This window comes from Geotrypetes seraphini, chromosome 6 (assembly GCF_902459505.1).
Source record: "Geotrypetes seraphini chromosome 6, aGeoSer1.1, whole genome shotgun sequence".
Lineage (NCBI taxonomy): Eukaryota > Metazoa > Chordata > Amphibia > Gymnophiona > Dermophiidae > Geotrypetes > Geotrypetes seraphini.
In genome coordinates this window covers 2,272,930-2,300,751 of record NC_047089.1, presented here as the reverse complement: position 1 = coordinate 2,300,751, position 27,822 = coordinate 2,272,930, and the positions used below count along the sequence as shown (strand labels likewise).

The window sequence follows — 27,822 nt, the reverse complement described above, 5'->3', positions numbered from 1 at the left end:
CAAGCCAAATTATTATAGAATGCTACACAGAAATATCATGCTAACAGAATACTGCAGTCACACATGACAGGAATAGTGTTAGGGGAGTGCAACTAGGGCAACTGCCCCCTGGTCCAAGAGAGCCCTAAGCCAGCTGGAAGCTAAAGAAGCACTGCCTGGGCTTTGCAGTCCCCAGTATGATATATATTTCAAATCTGATATATTCTAATGACAAAATAGAAATAAAATGATTTTTTTCTACCTTTCATTGTCTCTGGTTTCTGCTTTAATCTTCTTTTCACTCTTTTCCTTCCAGTGTCTGCCCTGATTCTTCAATCCAGCATCTGCCCATTCCATCCACTGTCTGCCCCTTCCAGAAACTGTTTGTCTCCCCCTGCCATCTCTCCTCTAGACTCCCCCCCTTGGTCTGGCATCCATCATCTTCCCTCTGTTCCCTCATGGTCTGGTATCTTTCTCCTTTCATCTCCCTTTCCCTCCCCCCTGTGGTTTTTAGCATCTCTCTCGTCTCATTTCCTCCACTCAGATCTGATATCTCTGTCTCCTTCCTCGTTCTCTGGCATCTCTCTCTCCTCTCTCTCTTCCCTTTCCTTCTCTGGTCTTCTTTCTTTATTTTCTGCCTCCGTCTAAATTAAATTCTTTCTTACTATGCAGTCCTCAGTTTCCCTCTTTTCACTATGTCTACCCACAGAATGCCACCCTTTTCCTTCACCCCTCCACTATCTGATCTCTCCTCCCCTCACCCCTCTCCCCCTAAACCCTTACCACCTCATTCAACACTGCTATCTGTAACGCTGCTGTATCTAACTATAGCAATTGTAACCGCTCTGAACATATAACCTAGCTGCCAAAATAACTTCACAGTATATTTGTTGTAAAAAAAAAAAAAAATGTAAAGGTACCTGACCGAATTTGTATCGTCCAAAATGTAAATCTAACATTAACGAAATTGTAACATCGCTGTAAATGTACAGTCTCTTCTTCTGTTAACCGCATAGAACTTCCATGGTAATGCGGTATACAAGAATAAAGTTATTATTATTATTATCATCTCACTAACTCTATCTTCTTCCCCCATCCAGCTTATGTCCTTTTTCTTTATCCCTCCTTCCACCCAGTATGTGTTCTCTTTCTCCACTTCCATTCAGCATTTGCTCTCTCTTCTCCCCACTTCCATCATTTGCCCTCTTCTCTCTCCCCACTTCCATCATCTTTCCTTTCTCCCCACTTCCATCATCTGCCCTCTTCTCTCTGCCCCTTCTCTCTCTTTACCCCCACTTCCATCATCTGCCCTCTTCTCTCTCCCCACTTCCATCATCTGCCACTTCTTCCTCCCCCTTCTCTCCACTTCCATCATCTGCCCTCTTCTCTTTTCCCTTTCTCCCCACTCCATCATCTGCCCCCTTCTCTCAATCTCTCCATCCACCACAGGCCCTTCTTTCTCCCTTCCTCACCTTTCTGATTTTGGCAACAAGATCGGCAATGCTTCCCCCCCCCCCCGCGATGACACTTAAGATAGGCAATGGGCCTCCTTCTACCCCCAGCATCAACAGAACATCAGATCGGCAACTCGGTGCTCAGTCAAAAACGGAAACAGGAAGCTGAGTCAGAGGGAAGCTTTTGACGTGAGCACTAGAGAATGACACGAGGAAAAAAAATCTGTCCCCGTCACTGCACCGTCCCCTTCATCGCCATCCCATTCATCGCCCCGTCACCGTCCCCGCAGCATCCATACAAGCCTCAATACTGCAATATTTAGCTTATTCCTTCCTTATAAATCAAAGTTCTGACTGCTGAACTGGAGAAAGAGATGTTCAGCTGGCAGGGATTTGTTTATAAATTTTTATCAACACAACTAATATACTACTTTATCCTGAAGCCAAAAAAAAAAAAAATAGAAATAGAATTTGTTTTCTACCTTTTTTGTCTGGTTTCTGCTTTCCTCATCTTCTCATTCAATTCCTTCCATCCACTGTCTCTCTTCTCTGTGCGTCTTCCATTTACTCTGTTACTGTGCCTCTCCCTTTCTCCCCCCTTCCAAATTGGTCTGGCACCCATCTTCTTCCCTCCGCTCCCCCCATAGTCTGGCATCTCTGTCTTCTTCCCTCCGCTCCCCTCATATAGAAACATAGAAATCGACGGCAGATAAGGGCCACGGCCCATCCAGTCTGCCCACCCTAATGACCCTCCCCCGCCTTTACTTTGCAAATAGAACCCACGTGTCGATCCCATTTGGCCTTAAAATCAGGCACACTGCTGACCTCAATCACCTGAAGTGGAAGACCATTCCAGCGATCTACCACTCTTTCGGTGAAAAAGAATTTCCTGGTGTCACCGTGCAGTTTCCCGCCTCTGATTTTCCACGGGTATCCTCTTGTTGCCGTGGGACCCCTGAAAAAGAAGATATCTTCTTCTACCTCGATGCGGCCCGTGAGATACTTGAACGTCTCGATCATGTCTCCCCTCTCTCTGCGCTCCTCGAGCGAGTATAGCTGCAATTTATCTAACCGTTCTTCATACGGGAGATCCTTCAGTCCCGAGACCATTCGGTTGGCCATTCTCTGGACCGATTCCAGCCTCAGCACATCCTTACGGTAATGTGGCCTCCAGAATTGCACACAGTACTCCAGGTGCGGTCTCACCATGGATCTATACAAAGGCATAATGACTTAAGGCTTACGGCTGACGAAACCCCTGCGTATGCAACCTATGATTTGTCTTGCCTTGGAAGAAGCTTGCTCCACTTGATTGGCAGCCTTCATGTCCTCACTGACGATCACCCCTAAGTCTCGTTCTGCAACCGTTCTTGTTAGGATCTCGCCATTAAGGGTATAAGTCCTGCATGGATTCTGGGTACCCAGGTGCATAACTTTGCATTTTTTGGCATTGAAGCTGAGCTGCCATGTCTTAGACCAGTTCTCTAGTAAGCGTAGATCATGCATCATATTGTCGGGCATTGAATTTTTATCTATTGTGCTTTTGCCAACTATATTGCTTAGTTTGGCGTCATCGGCAAATAATGTTATCTTACCTCGGAGCCCTTCTGCCAAGTCCCTTATAAAGATATTGAACAGTATCGGGCCCAAGACAGAGCCCTGGGGCACTCCACTGATCACCTCCGTCATTTCAGAGGGGGTGCCATTCACCATTACCCTTTGAACCCTACCTCCAAGCCAGTTCCCAACCCACTTCGTCAATGTGTCGCCCAATCCTATGGAACTCATCTTGCTTAGTAACCTGCGATGAGGTACGCTATCGAATGCTTTGCTAAAGTCCAGGTATATGATGTCCAGGGACTCTCCAACATCTAGCTTCCCCGTCACCCAGTCAAAGAAGCTGATCAGGTTGGATTGGCAAGATCTCCCCTTAGTAAATCCATGTTGACGGGGATCCCGTAGGTTCTCTTCATTCAGGATCGTATCTAATTGGTGTTTGATAAGAGTTTCCATTAGTTTGCTCACTATTGATGTGAGACTCACTGGTCTGTAGTTTGCCGCTTCTGTCTTGGAGCCTTTCTTGTGGAGTGGAATGACGTTAGCCTTCCTCCAGTCCAACGGGACGCTACCTGAACTAAGGGAGAGGTTGAAGAGCGCCGACAGCGGCTCCGCCAAGACATCACTCAACTCCCTGAGTACCCTGGGGTGCAGGTTGTCCAGTCCCATTACCTTGTAAACCTTGAGCTTGGACAGCTCAACGTGGACACTGTTGGGCGTAAATTTGAAATCGCTAAATAGGTCAACTGAGTCAGCCCTTGTCTGTAACTGAGGGCCATGCCCGGAGCTTCTCCGGTGAAGACAGAGCAGGAATATTCATTTAACAGTTGGGCTTTTTCTGAGTCCTTTTCCACATAATCTCCGTCTGGTTTCCTTAGACGTACTATTCCCCCTGAGTTTATACTTCTGTCACTGATATACCTGAAGAATGATTTATCTCCCTTCTGGATGTTCTTTGCTAGAGATTCCTCCATGTTGAATTTAGCCTCCCTGACTGCTGTTTTGACGGCTTTTGACTTGGTCAGGTATTCTGCCCTGGAGTCCTGTTCCCTTGATTGTTTGTAAGAGATGAATGCTTTTTTCTTTTCTTTGATGAGGTCTGAGATCTCTGCAGTGAACCACTATGGTTTATTGTTTCTACGGCGTTTACTTACTAGCTTAACATAACGGTTTGTCGCTTCCTGTATGGTGGCTTTCAGAGTCGACCACATTTCATCCACACTATCGGTTTCAGCTTGGCTTTGTAGCATCTGGTGAACAAAGTCACTTATCTCTTGGAAGTTTGCGTCCTTGAATTTGAGGACCTTGGTCAGTGTGGCAGGTTTAGTGAAGCCTTTCCCAAGATTGAACCATATCATGTTATGGTCGCTTGAGGCCAATGTGTCTCCCACCGAGACCTCTGTGACACTTTCACCATTGGTAAGCAACAGGTCCAGTATTGCCTGATCCCTTGTTGGGTCCAACACCAATTGCCTGAGACGTGCTCCCTTCAAAGAGTTTAATAGCTTCCTGCTGCTGCCGGAAGCAGCGGTAAGTGTGCCCCAGTCCACATCAGGCATGTTGAAGTCACCTAACAATACCGTGTCCCCACGCAAGGTGATATTCTCTATATCTCCAATCAATTCCATATCCAGGTCATCCTGTTGTCTTGGGGATCTGTAAATAATGCCGAGATACAGGCATTTGTCCTTCCCTCTGGCCAGATTAACCCAAAGGGATTCCCAGTGTATTGGACATCTGTGATCCTTGTGACCCTAATGTCATCCTTTGTATATAATGCAACACCACCTCCCAATCTACCCTCCCTGTCCCGGCGAAGCAGGTTGTAACCTGGTATGACCATGTCCCACCCGTGTGAGTCTGTGAGCCAGGTCTCAGATATTGCCACCACATCCAGGTCGGCATTCCTCATTTCTGTTTCCAGATCCAGTATCTTGTTTCCCAAGCTGTGTGTGTTAACGTACATAGCCTTCCATGTTGTGTTTTTATTATGTCTTAGTGGGGATATTCCTGTTTGAGTTACTTGGACACTTCTAGCATTATTCGCATATTTGATATTCCCTCTAGACCCAGAGCTATATCTTGTACCTGACCTGGACTCCCCAGACCCAGAGTTACAGTGTGTACCTATCTCAAAAACGGAAATGTGTGTATCCTGTGGGGGAGTTCCCGCATGGGCTACTTGAACTCCTTTCACAAAATTTGCAATGTGTATACCCCTTGAACCCAGGATTACAATGTGTACTGCCCTTAGTCCCGGAATTACAGTGTGTACATTCCCCGGACCCAGAATTGCAATGTGTAGTCCTCCTAGATCCTGAATTACAATGTGACTCCGAATTGTAATGTGAACCTTCCCTAGACTCGAAAGTGTGTATACTACTTATCCCAGCCTCAAAAAAGTATTGACAGTTTAGCACACCAGGTAGGTAATTTGTGCCCGTACCCTCCCCCAACTTACCTAGTTTAAAGTCTGGCATCTCTCTCCTTCCCCATTTCCCTTCAGCGTCCTTCTCCCTATTCTGTCTTCCCCATGTCCTTTCAGCGTCCTTCTCCCCCTGTCTTCCCCATGTCCTTTCAGCGTCCTTCTCCCCCTCTGTCGTCCCCATGTGCTTTCAGCGTTCTTCTCCCCCCTCTGTTTTACCCATTTCCCTTCAGCGTCTTTTCCTCTCCACCCCACCTTTCCTCCCTTTCTCCCTCCCTGCCCCTTACCTTTGTGGCACTTCCCCCCCACCCGACAAACCTCCCTGCCCTGTGGCCGGCGATGTCTAAACTGCCTTCTTACAGCAGCCGGAGCGTTGTAGTTGCATATGGCTGCCGTAAAGATCGTCTCTGATGCAACTTCCGGTTGCGTCAGAGATGACCTTTACGGTATCCACACGCAGCTTCAAGGCTCTGGCTGCTGTAAGAAGGCAATTTAGACTCGTGGCCACGAAGGTAAGGGGCAGGGAGGGAGAAAGAGAGCTTTTTCAAGACCATTCACCGCTGAGTTTTCTGGACCTGGCCGGCTGTGCACCCCCCTAAGGCTGCAACCAGGGCGGACTGTCCCCCCCTTGGTACGCCACTGGATCTCACCTCAAATATTGCAATCATATTTGGTTGCTGAATCTCAAAAAAAGATATAGCGGAACTAGAAAAGATAAAAAGAGCAACCAAAATGATAAAGGGGACGAATTCCTCTCATGAGGTAAGACTTAGGAGGTTAGGGCTTTTCAGCTTAAAAGAGAAACAGCTGCGGGGGGATATGATTGAGGACTACAAAATCCTGAGTGGTGCAGAACGGGTAAAAGTGAATTGATTTTTTACTCTTTCAAAAAGTAAAAAGACTAGGGGACACAATGAAATTACATAGAAATATTTTTAAAATAATTAGGAGGAAATATTTTTCACTCAAAGAATAGTTAAGCTCTAGAATTTGAAGTCACAGCACGTAGTAACAATGGTTAGTGTATCTGTGTTTAAAAAAAGGTTTGGACAAGTTCCTGGAGGAAAGGTTCATAGTCTGCTATTGAGGCAAACATGGGAGAAGCTGCTGCTCACCCAGGGACTGCTAGCATAGAATGTTGCAACTATTTTGAGTTTTTTGCCAGGTACTTGTGGCCACTGTTAGAGGCAGGATACTGGGCTAAATGCACCACTGATCTGACCCAATATGGCTGTTCTTATGTTCTTGGGTGCTGACGTCTAAAGACTCTGGCATCAGGTAAGTATGATTTGGATTATTCTTCCTAATGTGCATTACCCTGCATGTGTCCACATTAAATTTCATCTACCATTTCTATGCCCAATCTTCCAATTTCCTAAGGGTTTTCACAGTCCACATGTGCTTTAACAACACTGCGGAAGAGAAAAAATTGCTAGTCCCGCACTTGCAGGTCGGAGTGGAAGGCTCTTAAACAGTATTCTGGGCAGTGTTTCCATACCGGGCTCTGTGGATAACATCACCCACAAGCAAGAATTACATGGCCCACTTGTCATTGGAGAAATGTGTTTTCCTCCTGCAGCCTAAACAGGCTGAAGTATATCAGTGTTTTCCCTAGGGCCTTTTAGCCAGGCGCTCCGCCCAGCTAATTTAGATGACCGCCCAGCTGTCATCTATCGTGAATCCTGGTGCTGCCACCGTTGCTCAACATTTAAAAAAAACCCACCACCTCTGAGCAGTAGTGGCTCGTGGCCAGTAGGGCGTAATGTCTATGGGACAGTAATGGAATGGACATCAGGACATGATAGTGCAGTATTTTGTAGAGTTTTTCTACAAAAGGGCCTGTTTTTCGTATGATTCTGGGTAACTCTAGTTAGATACAAGCATATGTGATAGTTAAGGCCATGCCCAATAGAAGCGTACGAAAAACTGGTGAATAAAAATCTGAATATTAGCCAAGGCCAGAAAAACGCACTACAGATTAATATTAAGGGAAAGCATAATAATATTCTTTTTATGCACTTTGCTATTAAGCTAGATCATGAAGGAAATCAGGATATACATGGACTTCATTTTGTTCTCTGTCTTTTCTGTATCTTCTGTGTCTTGGACTCCATTTTGTATCAGTGACTTTCTGTCTGTGTCCTTTGTTCAGAGTTTCCCGCTTCTAAGCCACGTGGTTCTAATTGATACCAGATGTGCTTTAGGCTGGGTAGGAAGAACATATTGGATTACATATCCTAAACTGAGATATACCATTTATGAAATATGAATGACCAAGCTATGAATGTATGAATGTTGGGCCCAAGTATGAATGGATATGAAAGAATTTATATTAAAAATGAAATGGTTTATAAAAAGAAATTCAAAGGAAGACTGAGCACAACATCTGGAAATAATTAGTCAGAGGCTACAACATGAGGCTGTTAGGTTTCAAGGAGAGGGGGAACGGCCCCTCCTCCTTGACTGCCTTCTCCTTCTCCTTTTCCTTTAAGAATGACAGGCATGCTGACAATATTTCAGCATCCTTTTAACAAATGATTCTCTTAATATACCTTTGTGACAAGGATAAAAGGAATATTGGATATTGTTATAAAATGTTAATGTATATTCAGAAATGAATGTAAACAAATGTAATTTTCTGAAACTTTTAAACGTAGAGGAATTTTCTTTGTCTAACTTTTAAATACCACCTGTTAGTTTTGATTGGCCCACACAGCCGATGATGTCACACTGAGCCAAAGGTATATAATGGGGTGTTGCGAAGTATTGAGCTGAATTCGTTATCAGAAGGCCAGCATTTTGGCAACTATAACGACCTCCCACTAACGCAACTAGCCTTTTGATGTCCATGATAGAAAAATAGAAACAATAAAATTACTTTGGTAACTTTGCGTTAGCATCATTTTTCATGTTTTTGTTATTTTTCACACCTTGAGTGAAAGCTAGCAGCTTAATTGGCAGCTGCAGCTTTATGAGTGCGCAGGCGTCCAATGCCCATGCTCGCCTCTCACCTGCTTGGATATTTCCAGCCTTAGCCCGTAGCGAACTCATGCTTCGTGGCTCTAACATGTGCGTGCCGGCTTCCCTTCTCTTCCCTTCGAAACCGGAAGTTACGTCCCGGGGCGGGGGGGGGGGGGGGGGAGAAGAGAAGGGAAGCCGGCACGCACACGATAGAGCCACGAAGCATGAGTTCGCTGCGGGCTAAAGCAGGAATTACATCCACAAGTTCAAGATTCTCTGGGGATACTGAAAGAAAAGACTTTTAACCTATGAAGGCACTCCCATATGTATTTTTCAAGACTGCTCAATAGCACTGCAAGAGAAAAGATAGCAATTCCACCCACTTGTCTTACTAATAGACAAAAATGTTTGGTTCATGCTGATCTACCCTTCCATTCTAAAGACTTTCCTCAAGGGTTCCTGGGAATCTTAATACGGTAGAGTCAGCTAAAAGGCCATCAATTACATCAACCAACAGGGCTGAGCAGACATGCTGGTTGGCTTATGGCTTATTGGAGTAGGCCACTCCTTGTTGTGCGACCATTTTGCATAAGAGACACCCTAAAGACTGGTAGACATCCGGACTGCAAAAGGTTTCTTGGTGTTTGTTATATTAATAGTTTTCTGAATTTATCTTAAGTCAATAGATTACACTTGCTTACGTATGCTGAGATGTGGGGACCCACGGCATTAGTTATGACCCTGTCTTCTGATAAATGGGATGTAGTAGAGGACCACTTTAATCAGACTTCAACTGAGCTTTGAGGATTGAGAGGAAAGAGGGAGGGAGTGTTAAAAAAAGTAATGCAAGTAGGGTGTTTTTGTTTATAGGTTGGGAAGGGGGTGTATATGGGAAATATATGGAGACTTAAAAGTGCAACCAATACCTTGTTGGATATTTATGGATTTGGTATGTGTGCTGCCGTGGTTCATGGTTTGGTACAAAAGAGTGGCCCTGTAATATCTCAGAACTATGGGATCCTGCTCCTTCTTAGATGTGCAGACCCCAGGGGAAGGCTGGGCTCTTAGGGTGATGAGGGAGAGAAATTTACCACATTTAAAGAATACAACTAAAGTGTTGTGAATTGCTAATTGTGTTCTATCTTGGAAAGTGGGAGGCATAACTTCTCCAATTAAAAGAGATCCAAGATATTTGTTGCCCTAAAGTGGCATAAGGGCGATACAGCATGTCTGCAAGAAAAACAGAAGATTATTTGATAATGCTCATCTTAAAGCGCAGCTGGATAGGCCAAGTCTTATTCTTCATCTACTGGTAGACATGGAGGAGTTGTAGTTTTAGTTAGGAAATATACAGTAAGATCTTGACAAGACAGAGCTTGAATCTCCAATACATGATGTGCCTAGGAAATGACCACCAGAAATACTGCCTTAGCAGGGAGGTCTTTCAGAATGGACTTACATAAGAAGATAAAAATAGTCTTACTGAGTCAGACCAATGGCCCATCAAGTAAAAAAAGAAGATAAAACTAGGCGATTTTTCAAACCCTCCCCATAACACTAGCCTGGACTAGCAGCAGCACCCCTCTCTCCTTATTGTAATTTGCCTGACTGCTGCCGTAGCTTTATCGAGTCAATTCCCTTCTACAGCCTCGGGGATTTTGCTAGGCCGCCCCCACCTCCGATGATGCAACTTTCTTCTTCCTCAGAGGCGGGACGGCCTAACAGAGGCACCGAGGCTGCTCGAGGGAATTGACTCGCTAAAACTAGGGCAGCAGTCAGGCAAATTACAATAAGGAGAGAGCAGTGCTGCTGTTAGTCCAGGCTAGTGTTACGGGGAGGGTTTGAAAAATCACCTGTTTTTTTTGTGTGTTTTTTTTTAGCCGGAGTCAAACACAGAACTTCAGACTGTGCCGAGTCAGGCTGGGGAATCCCCAAGCCGGTGAAAGCCTGTTAATCGGGAGGGGGGAGTGGTGCCGATGGACCTGGGAGATAATAGGGAGGGGTGCTGATAGGAGGTGAGGAAAAGAGGAGAGGAGGGAGTGGTGCTGCTAGATCTGGGGGTGTGGGTAAGGTACTGCTTCTAGCCAGAGGGGAGGGAAAGGGAAAGGAGGAGCCCTACTAGTCGGAGAGGAGAAGTGCTGCTGGCCCTGGGGGTGGAAAGGAAAGGTGCTGTAGCTAGTCAGTGGGGGAAACAGAAGTAGAAAGGAGGGGAGGGAGAGATGCTGTTGGAGCTGAGTGGTGGAGAGAGGCGTGAGGGAGAGGTGCTGCTGGATTGGGAACAGAGGAGAGTGCTGCTGGACTTAAAATGGAAGAGAGAAAGCTGCAGCAGGACTGAGGGGAGAGCAGTGGAGGAGAATGGATGGGGAAGAGCAGTGGAGGAGAATGGATGGGGAAGAGCAGAGGAGGAGAGTGAGAGGGAAGAGAAATGCTGCTGCTGCACCCAATTGGGGAGAGAGAGGGAAGGAGGGAGAAGGAAGACCAGGAAGGGAGAGGATAGGAAAGAGAGATGCCAAGACCATGGGAGGGAGGGAAAGGTGATACTGGACCATGGAGGGAGATGTCAGGGCATAGGGGAAGGAGAAAGATGCCATTTCAGGGGAAAGGAAGGAAGGAGGGAGAGAAGATGACAGATAATTGAGGGGGAGAGGAGAGAGATGCCAGGGCAAGGGGGAGGGAAGGAAAACTAAGGAGACAAATGCCAGACCAGAGGGAAAGGAAGAAGAGGTGCCAAAGCAGAAAAGGAGAAATAGGAGAGGAGAGCGATGCCAGGGCATGGGGGGAGGGAAGGGAAGGAGAAGAGAGAGATGCCAGAGCATAGGGGTGGAAACAGAAAAATGGAAAGGGGATTAAGCTGAAATGAATCACATACAAAGGAGAGAAAGGGCATAGGATATACAGTTTACTGAAGTGACATAAAAAGAGGGAACATGCCGTATGGAAGAGAGAGAGAGAGGGCGGACACTGGATGGAAAGGGCAGATAGAGGGTGGACAGTGGATGGAAGGGGCAGAGAGAGGGCGGACACTGGATGGAAAGGGCAGATAGAGGGTGGACAGTGGATGGAAGGGGCAGAGAGAGGGTGAACAGTAGATGGAAGGGGTAGAGAGAGAGCAGAGGCTGGGTGGAAGGGGCAAAGATAGAGGGCAGATGTTGCATGGAAGGGAGAGAGGACAAACGTATAGAAAGAAAAGAGCGAAGAGAAGATGATTAAAGCAGAAACTACAAAAGGTAGAAATAATCTTTTTGTTGTTGCTTTATAAATAGGAAATGGAAATAAGGCAATTTCTTTTGGACTAAACCCCTTTCCTCAGGTCAGGACAGGATACCATAACAGCTGTATACTGTACTGTCTTGAAGAAAGATTTGGCCTTTGAAAGCTAATTGAAAAATGGATTAGTCCAATAAAATGGTATTTTATTATTTCTCGTTGTTTTGTTTTTATTTGTTAATTTTGTTTATGTTATTATTTTTTATTTTCAAGTTTTACATAAAGTGTACAAAATATTAAAATACAATTGATGAATACACAATATCACTTTTATATCTAATACATCATATTCTAAATATATTTTTATCCCCTCTCCCTCCCCCCACCCTTCTATTACTTTTCAATCATACATTACATATTGTATATTATATTATATCATATTATGTAAAAATTATTTTCACTACCCCCCCTCTATGTGTGTCACAAAGAAGATATTGAAAAGAAGAAAAGAAGAAGAAAAATCCAACTATTTATTCATTGCAATATTTTGTCAATGGCCCCCATATTTTTATAAATTTAGTATATGTCCCTCTTTGTATTGCTATTGCTCTTTCCATTTTGAATATATGACATATTGTATTCCACCAAAATGTATAATTTAGGTTATTATAATTCTTCCAATTGTTGGTTATATGTTGAATGGCAACCCCTGTCATGATTAATAAAAGCTTGTTATTTACTGGTGAAATTTAATTTTAAAAAAGCAAAACGCGGATGTTTATTGTTTGCAGGAGACTCATCTGAACATAAAGGAATCAAAAAAAACTAAAGGATGGGTGGGTAAAAGAATGTTTTTTTGCTCCAGCAGCAGGTAAAAAAGCAGGGGTAGCAATTCTTATAAATAAAAAATGTATGGCCAATTTTAAGGTAATAAATTCAGATCCACATGGAAGATGGATACATATTGATATAAGTATGGGAAATAATGCCCTGACGTTGTTTAATATATATGCCCCTAATTCGAATCAATCAGAATTTTTTAAAAAGTTACAGAGTATGTTGTTACCACTGGCTGCTTCTAATTTAGTGGTGGCTGGAGATTTTAATGCTGTAATGGATCCATTATTGGATAAAAAACCAGGTAAAAGCATAAAATCTTTAGGTTTAGATAATTTGGCTCAATCATGTGATTTGAAGGATATATGGCGTATTCTTCATTTTAATGATCAGGAATTTTCATTTTGTTCACAGGTTCATAAATCATTTTCAAGAATAGATTATATTTTTGTTTCAACAAATAAGGTGCAACAGGTGATTAAAGCTTCCATAGATCCTATTATTATTTCGGATCATGCGGGAGTATGGATTGAATTATTTGTTAATTTTGAAAGTGGTGATTGTTATGTATCAGTTTTTTCAAATTTGCATCTATTGTCTTTATATTTTGCACAGTATTAGGGGACATATGTCACTGTTTCTCTGGTGTTGCATTAGTTTAACTTTTGTCTACATATTTCTATTTTTAGTTTGTGGTTATTCCATATTGGCGAGAGTGTGTTTCTGTGTTCTGTGTGTATGAAAAAGACATGGTTTTCTATTAGCATCGACTGTGCAGGATCTGGTTTGTTTAGTTTTACAATGTGTGTGTTGGTTTTCTAGTGCTCACTGCAGTGTTTAAAACGCTGCCTTTCCCTAGGTGCACCCTTGTGTGGCTAAAAATAACTTTTTTATATAGAGGAGGGGGTTGTTAAAAAATGATCAGTACTGGCTGTCATATATACTAGGTACGCCACTGGATTTAATGACCCTATTCTAATCACCAAATTTCCCTGTCCCGCCCCACCTGGCTACTTTTTCATGCCACCCGGCTGGAAACAATTTCTGGGGAGAACACGGTATATGTTCTATGGAACTTGCACATATTTTTAACCACATTTGAGAAGTGGCAGTTTTCAGTCAGGTCATCATACCTCTGTAAATGACTAAAGATTTCTCTGGCTGAGGTGGTTTGCACAGTGGCAGATGCAGCAAAACATTTGTGCAGTTCAGAATGGCCTTCCAGAAAAAGCTCAGCTGAAAGAGCTTCACCTCACTTTCAAGGTTTTCAAAGAATATAAAAGTTACTTTGACCTGTACAAATGCTTTTGAAAACAGTCTTCCTCATACAGGGCTTGTATCAGTATTACGAGCACACAGTGGCTGCTTTTATACCAGTTGGCTGTACATCATACAAGTCTAAAAATACCTCATAGTGCCCAGAGAAAGAAAACAAACCAGACATGAGAATGTCCTGCCTGAAATGTGGGTGGACCTTGTGATATCTGACAATTCATTTTCCCTTCCACTGAGCAATATCTACTGTATCTGACTGTCTCTGAACTACCACTGAAAATTAATTACATTAAAATTAAACATTTAATAATCAGGTCGGCTCTCAAGTGCAGCTTTACCTGTTCTCGCAAAATGGTAAGCGTAGCAGATGCCACATCAACGTGTACTGGGATCCAATCCAATCTGTTGCTTGAGGTCAGCACTGTGTCTAAAACTGTATTAATTGTATCCATCCCTGAAAAATCCAACGATACAGCAATCAGAGAGCAAAGTACAAACATCTTTGGTTGCATGAACTGCACAGAGCCTGGTTTCTAACCGTTTTACTTCATGAATCCCCACGTATCTTTAACCATAAAAACCTACCTCTTCACCTAACTCCCCTGCCCATGATCTAACCAAACCGTATCGACCCTTCCCAGCTCCCGACTATAGCTATCAACCTTGTAATCTCCCTGGGAATGCTCAGGCTAATTTCTTGTTTTAAACCGCCTAGAACTGAAAGGTATTGGCATGATAGAAGACATCAATGGAACTACAAGGCCATCACATAGAGCAGGGCTGGGCCACATGAATGTCAGCGGGTCGCAAGATTACACAGTATCAGAACTGGAAATGCACAGAGCTTTCCGGGTCTTCTGTGATATAATTAACTATGAATTTAACTACAAACAAAGACAACAAAGTGCTGGAATGCCTATATAGAAATTATTTGAAAATACAATGTTTAAAAATCACCCAAACCCTGGTTAATGACATTTTCTATGCATTCTTCCTTTGGTCTCACAGACTCGCTCCTAATATAGACCAGTGTTTCTCAAGTCAGTCCTGGAGTACCCCCTTGCTAGTCAGGTTTACAGGATCCACAATAAATAAGCATGAGATTGTTTGCATACATTGCCTCCATTGTATGCAAATCTTTTCCATGCATATTCATTGTGGATATCCTGAAAACCTGACTAGCAAGGGGGTACTCCAGGACTGACTTGAGAAACAGCGACATAGACCATACTATATGTGGCCATCACACAGACCTCTACGTGTCTTCACCATCATCAATTCCACTTGGAGCAACCATAACAAAGGCCACTATATGTTTCAAAGCACCACAATGAAAACCAGAAGACTGGTGCATGTGACCAATCACATATAACTCATATCATGATACTTGCGTATATAGGTTTGTAAGATATCCTTGATCATACCTATAGGTTTGTTGACAGGGACATTTCCCAAATAAAACACTTGAAACCGCTGGAAAGACTCGTTCTTTGGAGCTGGGAACTCAACTGAGGAGAAAAAGGGAGATTTTATGTGCAGATTAAGATTCAAAATGAGAATAAAAATAACAACCTGTACAACAGCAGCAAAAAAACATATGCTCTTAACAGCAGGCTGAGATCTAGGGAAGCCAGGGTTCAAGTCCTGCTTCTCTCACAGATGCTCCATGTGACCTCAGTCAAGTGACTTCAACTTCCTCAGTATTAAGAGCAACTTGTGAGTTCTAAGGGGCAAGAACACTTCTCCCTCCGTATCCACGGGGGTTAGGTGAAGAGCCAGACCACGAAGTGTGAAAAACCACGAATAACTTCTCGGCCGGCTCTGACCCACCCCCGCCTCCCTCCTGTGCTTTAAATACAAACTCTCACTCAAACAAACCATCCCAGACCTTACCTGGTGGTCTAGTGGGCTTTCGGGGCAAGAGCGATCTTCCTATGCTCTTGCCCCGTGCAGATCACTCATAAGAAATGGCTGCGGGGAGTACCCGTCATAGTCTCGAGAGACTACGGAAGCTCATGGCAGCCATTTCCTATAAGTGATCTGCAAGTGGCAGGAGCGTAGGAAGATCGCTCCTGCCCCGAAAACCCACTAGACCACCAGGTAAGGCTTTAAAATAGCCCCAAAAAATTAAACTCGGTCTCCCCCCCCCCCAAAAAAAAAAAATAAAATAAAATCACGAATAACCGATTCCGCAGATGCTGAAACCGCGGATTCGGAGAGAGAAATATATGTACTTACACTGGTAAGTTCTTTTCCAGTGCAATAGGTAAGACATTCTAGACCACAGGTGTCAAAGTCGGTCCTCGAGGGCCGGAATCCAGTCGGGTTTTCAGGATTTCCCCAATGAATATGCATGAGATCTATGTGCATGCACTGCTTTCAATGCATATTCATTGGGGAAATCCTGAAAACCCGACTGGATTACAGCCCTCGAGGAGGGACTTTGACAGCCCTGTTCTAGACAGTATGGGTTATTTCCCTATAGCCGCGTACTGCTGCATAAGGAATCCACTTCAGATTTTTCACTCTGCCTCTGTTGTACTTCACTGGGCTCTCTAGCTCCACCTTCAGTTAGTACCCAAGCACATAGAGCCACCCCACACACGTGAAGTAGAGGCACCTGTAGCAACAGGGGTTAACAAACTGTTCTGCTCAAAAAGTACCTAAATATTACTATAAACCGCTAACACAGGCTTCAAAGGAGCTCAGAAACTACTCCTCAATAACTTGAAACATATAAACAAATTCTTCCCAGCCTACAATGGCAGACAGGCGTCCAAGAGTCAACTTAGAGAAGCATGAAACAGACTAAAACAGCAGACAGGCTCAGGAAGGACTGGGCAGGAGTTTAGACAGTAGGGACATATAAAAGCAGTCCCCCCAAAAACCAGAGTGGGCTTGCTGCACCAACCCTTAAGACCAAGGATCCAAATGTGGAGTCTTGTCTTGCCGCCACGTCTACTCTGTAGAACTTGGCAAAAGTGTGAAGAGAAGACCACGTCACTGCTCTGCAAATCTCCTAAGGAGGGACAGATCTAGCTTCGGCACACAAAGAATGCCTGATAGAATGCGCCTTGACAGAAACAGGAGACTGCTTCTGAGAAAGAATGTAGGCTGACGAATTGGCCCTATGGGATCCATCTGAAAATTGTGACCTTGGAAGCGGGAGCACCCTGCTTAACTGAATGAGGCAGCACAAATAAATGGTCAGAGACGAAACTCGTGGGTAACCTGAGAAAGTAGAAAAACTCTGCATTCATCCAGTTTCTTCAACATGCGGTCCTATGTCTTAAAATCTGTCCGTTGAAAGACAGGCAAACACACTTCCTGATTGACATGAAAAACTGAAACTACCTTCACAGATTACGCATGATTCGTTCCCTTACAAACATTTTGGCAATGTCTTCTTTAAATACCCTAATAAACTCACTAGTCATCTCTAGACTAGATTATTGCAATGCGTTATATAAGGGAATAACCCAAAAAGAACTCGGACTACAAATAATCCAAAATACTACGGTTAAACTTCTAGCTAAGGTCAAAAAATTTGACCATGTGACACCATTTTTGATCAACACACATTGGTTACCAGTTTCCCATAGAATAACTTGTAAGATTTTACTTTTAACATTCAAATCCAGAATTTTTCACTATCTAGAATTAATCGATAGACTGCTCATGCCTTATAACCTATCTAGAACACTCCAATTAAATAATCAACACCTTATAGTTATTCCTTCACTACGCCAAATTATATACGATACTACCCGAACATCTATCTTCTCCGTAACTGCCCCCCAAGTATGGAATTCTATGCCCTCACATCTGCAGGAAGAATTTTCACTGATCGATTCAAATCGAATTTAAAAACTTTATTTATTTATTCAATTTTGTATACCGTTCTCCCAGGAGAGCTCAAAACGGTTTACAAGAGTTTATTCAGGTACTGAAGCATTTTTCCGTCTGTCCTGGTGGGCTCACAATCTATCTAATGTACCTGGGGCAGTGGACGATTAAGTGACTTGCCCAGGGTCACAAGGAGCAGCATTGGTTTGAACCCACAACTCCAGGGTGCTGAGGTTGTAGCTTTAACCACTGCGCTACATGCATTCGATTTATAACCCCCTAAATTACCGTACTTCTAACTAAACAAATGAAATCTCTCCCTTCCTATTGTATTTACCATCTACTATCCTATTATTGTATTTCAACCCCCTACCTTATTGTATGATAATGTATGTCTGTTAATGAGATTAGTATGTACTACCCAAATTTTATCCATTTTTACCTTTGTACACCACTTAGAAATTCGATAAGCAGGATATCAAATTTTTAATAAACTTGAAACTTGAAGGAACCGCCCGAAAGGGAAAATTCCCACCTCTGAAATACAGAGGAAATGTTCCCTGCAAAGAAAAAGCCTTCAATGTCGACACAAGAAGCACCTAAGTAATAGCGACCAGAAAAACAGTCTGGCCCAAGAGAAAAACATCTCAAAGTCCAAGAGAAAAATATCTCGAAGAGGCCCAAAAGGAGCCTTGAGAAATCTAGACCACACCAAGTTAAGGTCCCAGGAAGGGAAAGGATGCTTAACATGCAGTCGGACACATATAGCCCCCTTCAAGAATCCAGCGACATCAGGATGAAATGCCAAGGAAGACCGACACTCCCAGGATCTAAAACAGGACAGCCCAGCCACTTGGACCCTAAGAGAAGTAAGGACTTTATCTGACCCAACCTGAAGAAAGGTGAAAATTAGCAAGATCAGAGCTGAATAAGGGTCCACCTGGTCCTGGGCATATGGTCCAATGCTGAAGGCTTTCCAAACCTTAGTGTAAGTAGGCACCATTGATGACTTCTTAGACTTCAGAAGTGTATCAACAACCGGGGCAGAATATCCTTTATGCTCCAAGACTGTGGTCACAATAGCCATGCCGTAAGAGCAAAGTAGCCCAGATCTTCAATGGAGACTGGACCCTACGAGAAGAGGTCCAGAGAGGTGCAGACGCATCAGATCTGTGCACCAGGGTCTGCAAGGCCAATCTGGAGCTACCAGAATGATGCAGCCCGGATGAGCCGCGAACCTCTGAATGATCTGGTCAATCATCGGCCCAGGATGAAAAATATACAGGAAAATCTCCTGAGGCCACAGCTGTACCATAGCGTCAAGTCCTGCGCAGCTGGGCTCAGATCTTCAAATAAAGAAGCGATCCACTTTCTTGTTTCTTGCCGTGGCCATAAGGTTAAAGGAGGCCATCCCCAGCACCCCACTATCGCTTGGAATGCCTCTGGAATCCAGAGTCTATCTCCTGACAAAGTCAGCCTGAACATTGTCTATTCCTGCCACATGAGTTGCCAGCAGTGCTCTGCCCAAGGAAAAAAAATGCGGGCTTTCTGAGCCAGAGGAGTGCTCTTGGACCCTTCCTGGTGATTGACATAGGCTACTGTCATCACATAGCCAGAGAAGACCTTAACCATTTGGCCCTCCAGAGTCTTCTGCAATCTCATCCGAGCTAGCCGAATGACTCTGAGCTCTGATTGGTTGAGGGACCACTTCCACTGAGGGCGTCCAACTCCCCTGAACAGGAGAGCAATTGCATTGGGCTCCTCAGCCACAAAGGCTGACATTGGACAGCACCATGATCCAGAAGGAGATATGTAGCGGTACGCACCCGTGGAGCGATTGCAGGAGAAGCCACCAGTCCATGCTTGCTCGGCCTCCAGAGTCCAAGGTAGATAGGCTTGCAAGTCATCCCTGTGCCAAGTCCAGCGAGAGAGAAAAGCATGCAGAAGAGGACACCTGTGCGCCCTCGCCCAAGGAACCACGGATCCCAGAAATCCCGATAGTCAGCCGCTCTAGAAGTGGAGAAGCCTGTGCACATAAGGTTCTGCCAGCAGGCTACTGGTAGATAGATGCAGCCCTCAGACGAGTAGAAGAGGTATTCCAGTAACTGCATGATCATCAGATGGCTTCCTTTTTTTTTTTTTTTTTTTTTTGCATGTAACTCGCCATAACCACCACCACATTGTGTAGGTCCGGGAGGCTATTGCCAGCCGAAAAAGCAGAGTCAAGTGTTGGTAATACTGTTCCAGAACATGAAACCGCAAAAAGTTGTGGTTGGTCGGAATAAAGTAAATTGCAAATATGCTTCCTTGAGAACCAGAAAGGCAAGAAACTCTACTACTGCAATAACTAAAACCAGTGTCTCCAGGGGCGTGGCTTAGCGCGAGACACGAATGGAAGTGTAGTCGCAAAGCTCCTCACCATCTAGGCACAAAATATAAAAAAATATTTTTCCTTTTGGATAATTTCATCAAAGAAATAATCGACAAAGAAGAAGAACATAGTATAAATGAGATGACCTCTTTAGCTGAAGTTAAAAACGAAGCCTGAGGTAACTGGGAGCTGAGAAAGCAAAGTACCGTTTTTTTTTTCTATAACGATATTGTGAGACTTGAAATGCAGCGCTGAAGCAGCCTGTGAATGAAAAGCCGAAAGAGAGGAATACCGGCTTTAGAAAAGTGAGTCTTAAAAAAAAAAGATAACTCAAAGTTAATTGAAATAACAGATTACTTGAGTAAATTTCGCTCTCCTCTATCACAGCTGCGATTGGGCTTGTGAGAGGAGCTGCAGGAGGATTGCCGATTTTTTTCTAAACATTGAAACGGCGTGATATTGAAGATAAGCGACGGATCGGTGCACCATCGGAGACAAATAAATGACAGAGGGAAAAAGTTTAAATAATATGGTGAGTGACTGACAGCGAAAGGAATTGGAGAGAGAGAGAGAGAGCTGGCAGTTTGAATCTACCCTCTTTTAAAACTGTGAAAAGACTCAAAACTGCAGATTTTATTTCACTGCTGAAACGGCAAGACATCGAAGAGCTGAAATGGTGAGGCAATAAAGAAGATATGCTGATATTGAAAAGAATAGTAGCTAACTAAAGAAAAATTGCTGATTCTACCAAATTGTCTTTAAGCTAATGTGAAATGACTGTGAGGAAAGGCTGATATATTGAATTGGCAAACGGAAGGAAAAAGTTTCAATACAGTTTTAAAATTAATACTGTTAAAGCTATAATTACTAGAAGACTTATTTAAAAGTAAAAATACTAACTAAAAAAAAAAGAGGTATAAGAAAGATTATACTCTTAATGTGGATGTTGTCAATAGAATTCTTAAGTGTGGCAGTTTGAAGCGGCCATTTTCAGCTTAATGAAGAAATGGAACACAGAATAACTAACTGAACTTCTGCCTGAAACCTATCTATTTGTTTATTTTTCTTCAATAATAGATAGATATTGAGATATATTACAAACAAGAAACTGCTGACACTGAAAAAAAGACTGAGAAGAAAATAATTTTTAACAGCTTTTCTCTGACTGATATAGGAAGATAGTGAAGTCAAGCTGGGGAAAAATTGACCAAAAAGAGGAAAGTTTCAAAGCGGTACTAAAATTAGTACTGTAAAAATTATAATTGTGTAAAAACTGAAACAATACAGATTATTGTGAATTCTGACCAAAAGAAATTAAATAATCTCCTGAAATTACAAAGAAAAGAAAGAAAAAAAAAAAAAAAAAAAAAAAATTAACATTATGGCAAGTACCAGACAAAGCAAAAATGAGGTTGGAACATCAGCGAAAAGACAAAAACAAGATCAAATAACACCAAGCAAGATCCCACTTCCAGCAGAGGAACCCGACATACTAAGTAAAGCTGAAGTTATGGAAGAACTAAGACAAATAAAGCAAATGCTTAAAGAAACAATAACAAATATGTCTGAAATGAAAGAAGAAATAATAAACATTCACAGACAAATGGAAAGTAACAACAAAAGAACAACTGAACTAGAATCAAAAATGGAGGTCTTAGAAATCGAAACAAATAGATGCAAAAATGATAGTATGGAATTAAACAAATTAAAAGATCAACTGGAAGACTATGAGAATAGAGGAAGAAGGAAAAACATTAAACTTTTTGGAATTCAAGAAAACTTGGAGGGGAAAAATGTTATACTTTTTCTAGAAAATCTAATTCCAAAAATAATACAAATGGATCTGAAACAACCTCTAGAAATAGAAAGGGCGCATAGGATCCCAATTAAAAATACGGAAAACAAAAGCAGACCAAGACCAATAATTTTCAAAATGCTTAGATACCAACAAACTTTGGAAATTTTAAACGCTGCAAAGAAAGACAAAAATCTTAATTATAAAGGATCTAGAATATGGTTCCTACCGGACTTTGCCAAAAACACAGCAAATAAAAGAAAACGACTACTAGATATGAGACCTCAACTAAAAGAAAAAGGTTTTAAATACGGTCTATATTATCCAGCGAAAATGAGAGTGTCATCTGGTGATAAATCCATATATTTCGAAGATCCTGAAAAACTGAAAGCTTTTCTTTCTAAACCAGAACCTATGATATTTTAATATAAATTCAAGATGTATAAGAAAGAAAGAGCAATATATGGAAAAAGCATTAATAACATACTAAATATATGATTTAAGATGAAAACTTAATGATGTAAATAACAATACCAAGAAATATATAAATAAATACTGTTAAATGGATAAATATATGTTAATGAAATGATATGAAAATATGACTAAAGATATTAATGGTTAATATAAATAGATAAAGGGAGAATTTTAATGAATAATAATTGCCTAGTGGGGAGGAGAATGTTTGTATTGCAATTCCAATGTGTGTCCTTAAGCAGCCATTATATTGGGTGGGTAAGGGAGGGAAAAAGATAATATTTACTGAAAAGTTTAAGGAAAAAATAAAAAAGGGAATATATATTTTAGGGGTAAATATGTGTGTCGTGAAAAACATTTTTTGGATTTTAGAAATAGAGGAAGAGAGGAAAAAAATTATAATGAAAAATATTAAAATGTATAATGTCTTTTAAAATATATTCTATTAATGTCAATGGCCTGAATCACGTAATCAAGAGGAAAAAAGTATTAACATTTCTAAAACAGCAAAATGCGGATATTTACTGTCTGCAGGAGACCCATCTTAATATGAAGGAATCACAGAAATTATCAGGTGGGTGGGTAAAGGAATGTTTTTTTGCTCCAGCAGTGGGTAAAAAAGCAGGGGTTGCAATTCTTATAAATAAAAAATGTATGGCCAAGATTAAGGTAAAAAATTCAGATCCACATGGAAGATGGATACATATTGATATAAGTATGGGAAAAGATACCCTGACGTTGTTCAATATATATGCCCCTAATTCGAATCAATCAGAATTTTTTAAAAAAATACAGAATATGTTATTACCACTGACTGCCTCTAATTTAGTGGTAGCTGGAGATTTTAATGCTGTAATGGATCCATTATTGGATAAAAAACCAGGTAAAAGTATTAAATCTTTAGGTCTAGATAATTTGGTTCAATCATGTGATTTGCAAGATATATGGCGTATTCTTCATTTTAATGATCAGGAATTTTCATTTTGTTCACAGGTTCATAAATCATTTTCAAGAATAGATTATATTTTTGTTTCAACAAATAAAGTGCAACAAGTGATTGGAGCTTCCATAGATCCTATTATTATTTCGGATCATGCGGGAGTATGGATAGAATTACAATTAGATCAATTAGAGAATGGTAGACCTCTTTGGAGATTTGATAATGCATTGCTTGTGGATGACAAATTTTTGGAAAATTTTAAAACACAAATTAACGAATTCTTTCAAATAAATTTAGTAGAGGATACATCTATAGAGAATGTATGGGATGCATTTAAAGCAACTATGAGGGGAAATATTATATCATATTCAGCTTTTAGTAGGAAACAGATTAAAATGCAATATATAGAATTAGAAAAAGAAATAAAAATTTTAGAAGCTAAATTGGTAAGTAAATGGGAATATAATGTTTTGCAAGCTCTATTGAAAGCTAAAGGTAAATATAATGAATTAACTTCAAAAATGATAAGAAGAGATTTGTTTTCCAAGCAAACAATGTATTATGGAAGCTCTAATAAGGCGGGGAGACTATTAGCAAATTATCTTAAAGCAAAAAAAAGAAAAACTAATATTAATGGAATAAAAGATGAGAATGGTATAATAACAAATCAAACAAATATAATATTAAAACAATTTTTAAAATTTTATAAGGACCTATATTCGTCCGAGCCTTATTTGGAGAGACAAAAAGACGGGAAAAATTTTTTAGATTTAATTAATGGACCTAAGGTTCCTGATCATATAAAACGGAGTTTAGATGAACCTATATCATTAAAAGAATTAGAAACAGCATTGAAATCTCTTAGAGTTGGATCCGCTCCAGGTGGTGATGGTTATACAGTAGAATTTTATAAAACATTTCAAAATATCCTTTCCCCACATTTATTAAATTTATATCAGACACAACTTATAAAAGGTAATATTAAAGGTACTATGGCTGAATCAATAATAATTGTTTTGCCTAAGCCAAATAAAGATCCTACTTTGGTTTCAAACTACAGGCCTATATCTTTGATAAATGTTGATAATAAACTTTTGGCGAAAATTTTGGCTTTAAGATTAGCCAAAGCTCTCCCACATATTATAGATATGCATCAAACAGGTTTCGTTGCTAAAAGACATTCCTCTAATAACTCTAGACTATTATTTCACATGCTAAACTTATCAAAAAAATTGAATGAACCGGCTTTTACACTTTCATTAGATGCTGAAAAAGCATTTGATAGGGTAGAATGGAATTTTATGTATCAAGCTTTAGAATGGTTTGATATAGGTTCTGGATTTATACAAATGGTAAAAACATTGTATAGCTTCCCAATTGCAAGACTAAATATTAATAATAAGATATCTGATGGTTTTCAATTACAAAGGGGAGTTAGACAAGGCTGTCCTTTGTCTCCTTTGTTGTTTGATGTTGTATTAGAACCCTTATTGTTAGCAATACAGCAAACGAAGGAGATACAAGGTATTCCATATTCAGATATGGAATATAAAATTTCGGCTTATGCTGATGATATTTTGCTTTATTTGAGAAATCCAGAGTCAACCTTATCTTCTCTATTGGAATTAATTGATAAGTTTGGTAAATTTTCAGGTTATAAAATTAATTGGAATAAATCTGAAATTATACCCTTGAATGTTCATTGTGTAAAAGGATTATTTGATACTTTTCCATTCATATGGAAAGAAGAAGGATTTAAATATCTTGGCATTCAAGTTAAAAATACAATTGAAGATACTGTAAAAGAAAATGAAAAATATGTATTAAAAAAAGTTACGGAGTTATGTGAACAATGGAACCCATTACATATTTCTTGGTGGGGAAGAGTTCAAACTATTAAAATGATGATATCGCCTGTGGTTTGCTATCAAATGAGTATGATACCTATTTATTTTCAGGGGTCCTTTTATAAAAAACTTAATAGTATTTTAACAAAATTTCTTTGGCTTGGTAAAACACCTAGAATAGCTTTAGTAACTTTACAAAAATCAATTAAGGAGGGAGGGGTAAATTTTCCAAATTTCTATAGGTACCATCAAGCCTATATTTTACGTCAGGGTATGTATTGGATCCTCCCAGAACTTATAGATAATGCACCAGATTGGTTGTATTTAGAATGGCGCCTTATGTTTCCCCTAAATTTAGTTCACCTTCCAAGTATTAATATACCTAGAAGATACAGAGAAAATAAAATAATAATGGATACTTGGAAAACGTTAAGATTTATTGATAAATTAACACCTATCCCAATATACAAATCAACTAATCAATCTATATGGATAAACTCCAAGATCAAAATTGGCGGAACTCAAATCCTTTGGAAGAACTGGATTATTGCAGGCATTAGATCTTTAGACGATGTTATTTCAGAAGGTAAACTGCTTGATTTTTCACAATTGCAACAAAGATTTGGTCTTAATAAAACACAAAGTTTTAAATGGTTGCAATTGAAGCAGGCCATTCAGATAGGGTTCCCTGAATGGAAAACATTGAACAATCAATATAGTTTAAAATTCTTATGCTTTAAAGCAGACTTCCTAGGACATCAAGCCGCATTGTGGTATAAATTAATATCTGAATATTTGAATAAAAAACCAAAAAATGGTCTAAGAGACATTTGGAGCATTGAGATTGGACATCAAATTAATGCATCTCAATGGCCACTAATTTGGTCTTGGAGAATGGGATGTACAGTGTCAGCATCTATGAGACAAACATGGTTCTTTTTACTACATAGAGCTTTTTGGACCCCAACACGTTTACAAAAATTAGACAATTCTAAGTCCAATAAATGCTGGCATTGTAATCTAGAACCAGGGACATTAGATCATTTATTATATCATTGTCCCTATATTAAAACTTTTTGGAATTCAATTTGGCCACAAATTAACAAATTAATGGAAAATCATATTGCAATATCGTATGATACAATTTTATTTGGAATGTTGATGAGAAAAAAAAGTCAAATTTCACCAGAAAATAATAAGCTTTTATTAATTATGACAGGGGTTGCCATTCAACATATAACTAATAACTGGAAAAATTATAACAACCTAAATTATACATTTTGGTGGAATACAATATGTCACATTTTTAAAATGGAAAGAACAATAGCAATACAAAGAGGGACATATACTAAATTTAAAAAAATATGGGGGCCATTGACAAAATACTATAATGAATAAATAATATAATATTTTGTTTGTTTTTTTTTTCTTCTTTTCAGGAATTTTTTTTTATGACACACATAGAGGGGGGTAAGGAAAATAATTTATACATAATAAGTTATAATATATTATACAAAATGTAACATATGAATAAAAGGTAAAAAAAGGATGGGGGGAGGGAAATGGGACAAAATTTGTTTAGAATATATTGTATTATATATAAAAATGTTATTGAATATTTATCAATTGTATTCTAATATGTTGTATAATTTTTATAAAATTTGAAAATTAAAAATTTTATATTAAAGTAATGAAAGGGTGGGGGGAGGGTGAGGGGGAAAATCAAATTTAAATATATAATGTATTAGATATAAAAGTGATACTATGCATTTATCAATTATATTATATTATTATGTACACTTTATGTAAAATTTGAAAATAAAAAATAATGGAAAAAACAAACAAACCAGTGTCTCCATTTGAAAATGTGGAACTTTCAGAGCCATATTTATGAACTGAAAATCTTCTGAGTCTTTCTGGGCACGAGAAAGTATGTAGAGAATCCGCCTGAACCAAAGAGTTTGGGCAACCCGAGCTCTAGAGCTTGACTATCCTGCCAGTGCTGAACAATGGCTGGAATCTTGAGCGGTGACCAGGCGACCTGTAAGAGAGTCCAATCTGGCAGTGGCCAGGAAATTTCCGGCTTGTAGCCTGACCAAAGAAAATCCAAGACTCACTTCTTGGATGTAATGTGCATCTAAAGGGAAAAACAGAAAGAACCGGCCCCCTATCTGAAGAGGAGCATCTCTTGGCCTGGCACATTTTGCCTCTTCAGCAGGGGACGCAGAACTGGAGGAAGAAAGCAGGGAATGCCTGTAGCCATTATACTGTCATTCGTGGCCCTGTGAAGAAATCTGCGACGTGGCACTTGCAAACGGTCAGGATCACTGTGAGCCACAAAATTAGAATGACCAGCACCAAAAGAGGGTCTGGGTCTGTTATCAGGCAAAGCCTTAGGGCAATAGTTCATTCTCGAATCCATGAGGTCATCCAGACCATAGCCAAATTTGCTTTTCTTAGGCTGTAAAGGGCCATAATTGAAGGTAAAATTATGTTCTTACCTGATAATTTTCTTTCCTTTATAAGCAGCAGATGAATCCAGAGACTAGTGGGTATAGCTCACATCGACCAGCAGGTGGAGATAGAGACACTGATTAACAGTTGGCTTTAAAGCCTGGTGTTCTTCCTGTTGATTCAGTTATGCCTTTGCCCAAGCATCCCGAGACAGGAGAATGAGCATCTTCAAAACTTCATTCCAGTAATACATGTGTAATTTAGAAATGCAACCATACAATTACCAACATTACCCCAACTGAAATATGCAAACTAACATACCGACAGAAAGGCCACTGGGGTGGGGCTCTGGATTCATCTGCTGCTTATAAAGGAAAGAAAATTATCAGGTAAGAACATA

At 40.5% G+C, this 27,822-nt stretch overlaps 1 protein-coding gene across 1 annotated transcript in view; it reads right to left on the bottom strand.

Moving 5' to 3' along the window:
* The window catches only part of APBB1 (amyloid beta precursor protein binding family B member 1), a 200,930-nt gene that overhangs the window by 17,044 nt on the left and 156,064 nt on the right, over positions 1 to 27,822 (bottom strand). Inside the window, exons 11-12 of the mRNA XM_033947847.1 lie at positions 15,120 to 15,203; positions 14,034 to 14,149 (exon numbers count right to left, since the gene is read on the bottom strand). Of these exons, the coding sequence (XP_033803738.1) occupies positions 14,034 to 14,149; positions 15,120 to 15,203 (200 nt within the window). The remainder of the gene's footprint in view (positions 1 to 14,033; positions 14,150 to 15,119; positions 15,204 to 27,822) is intronic.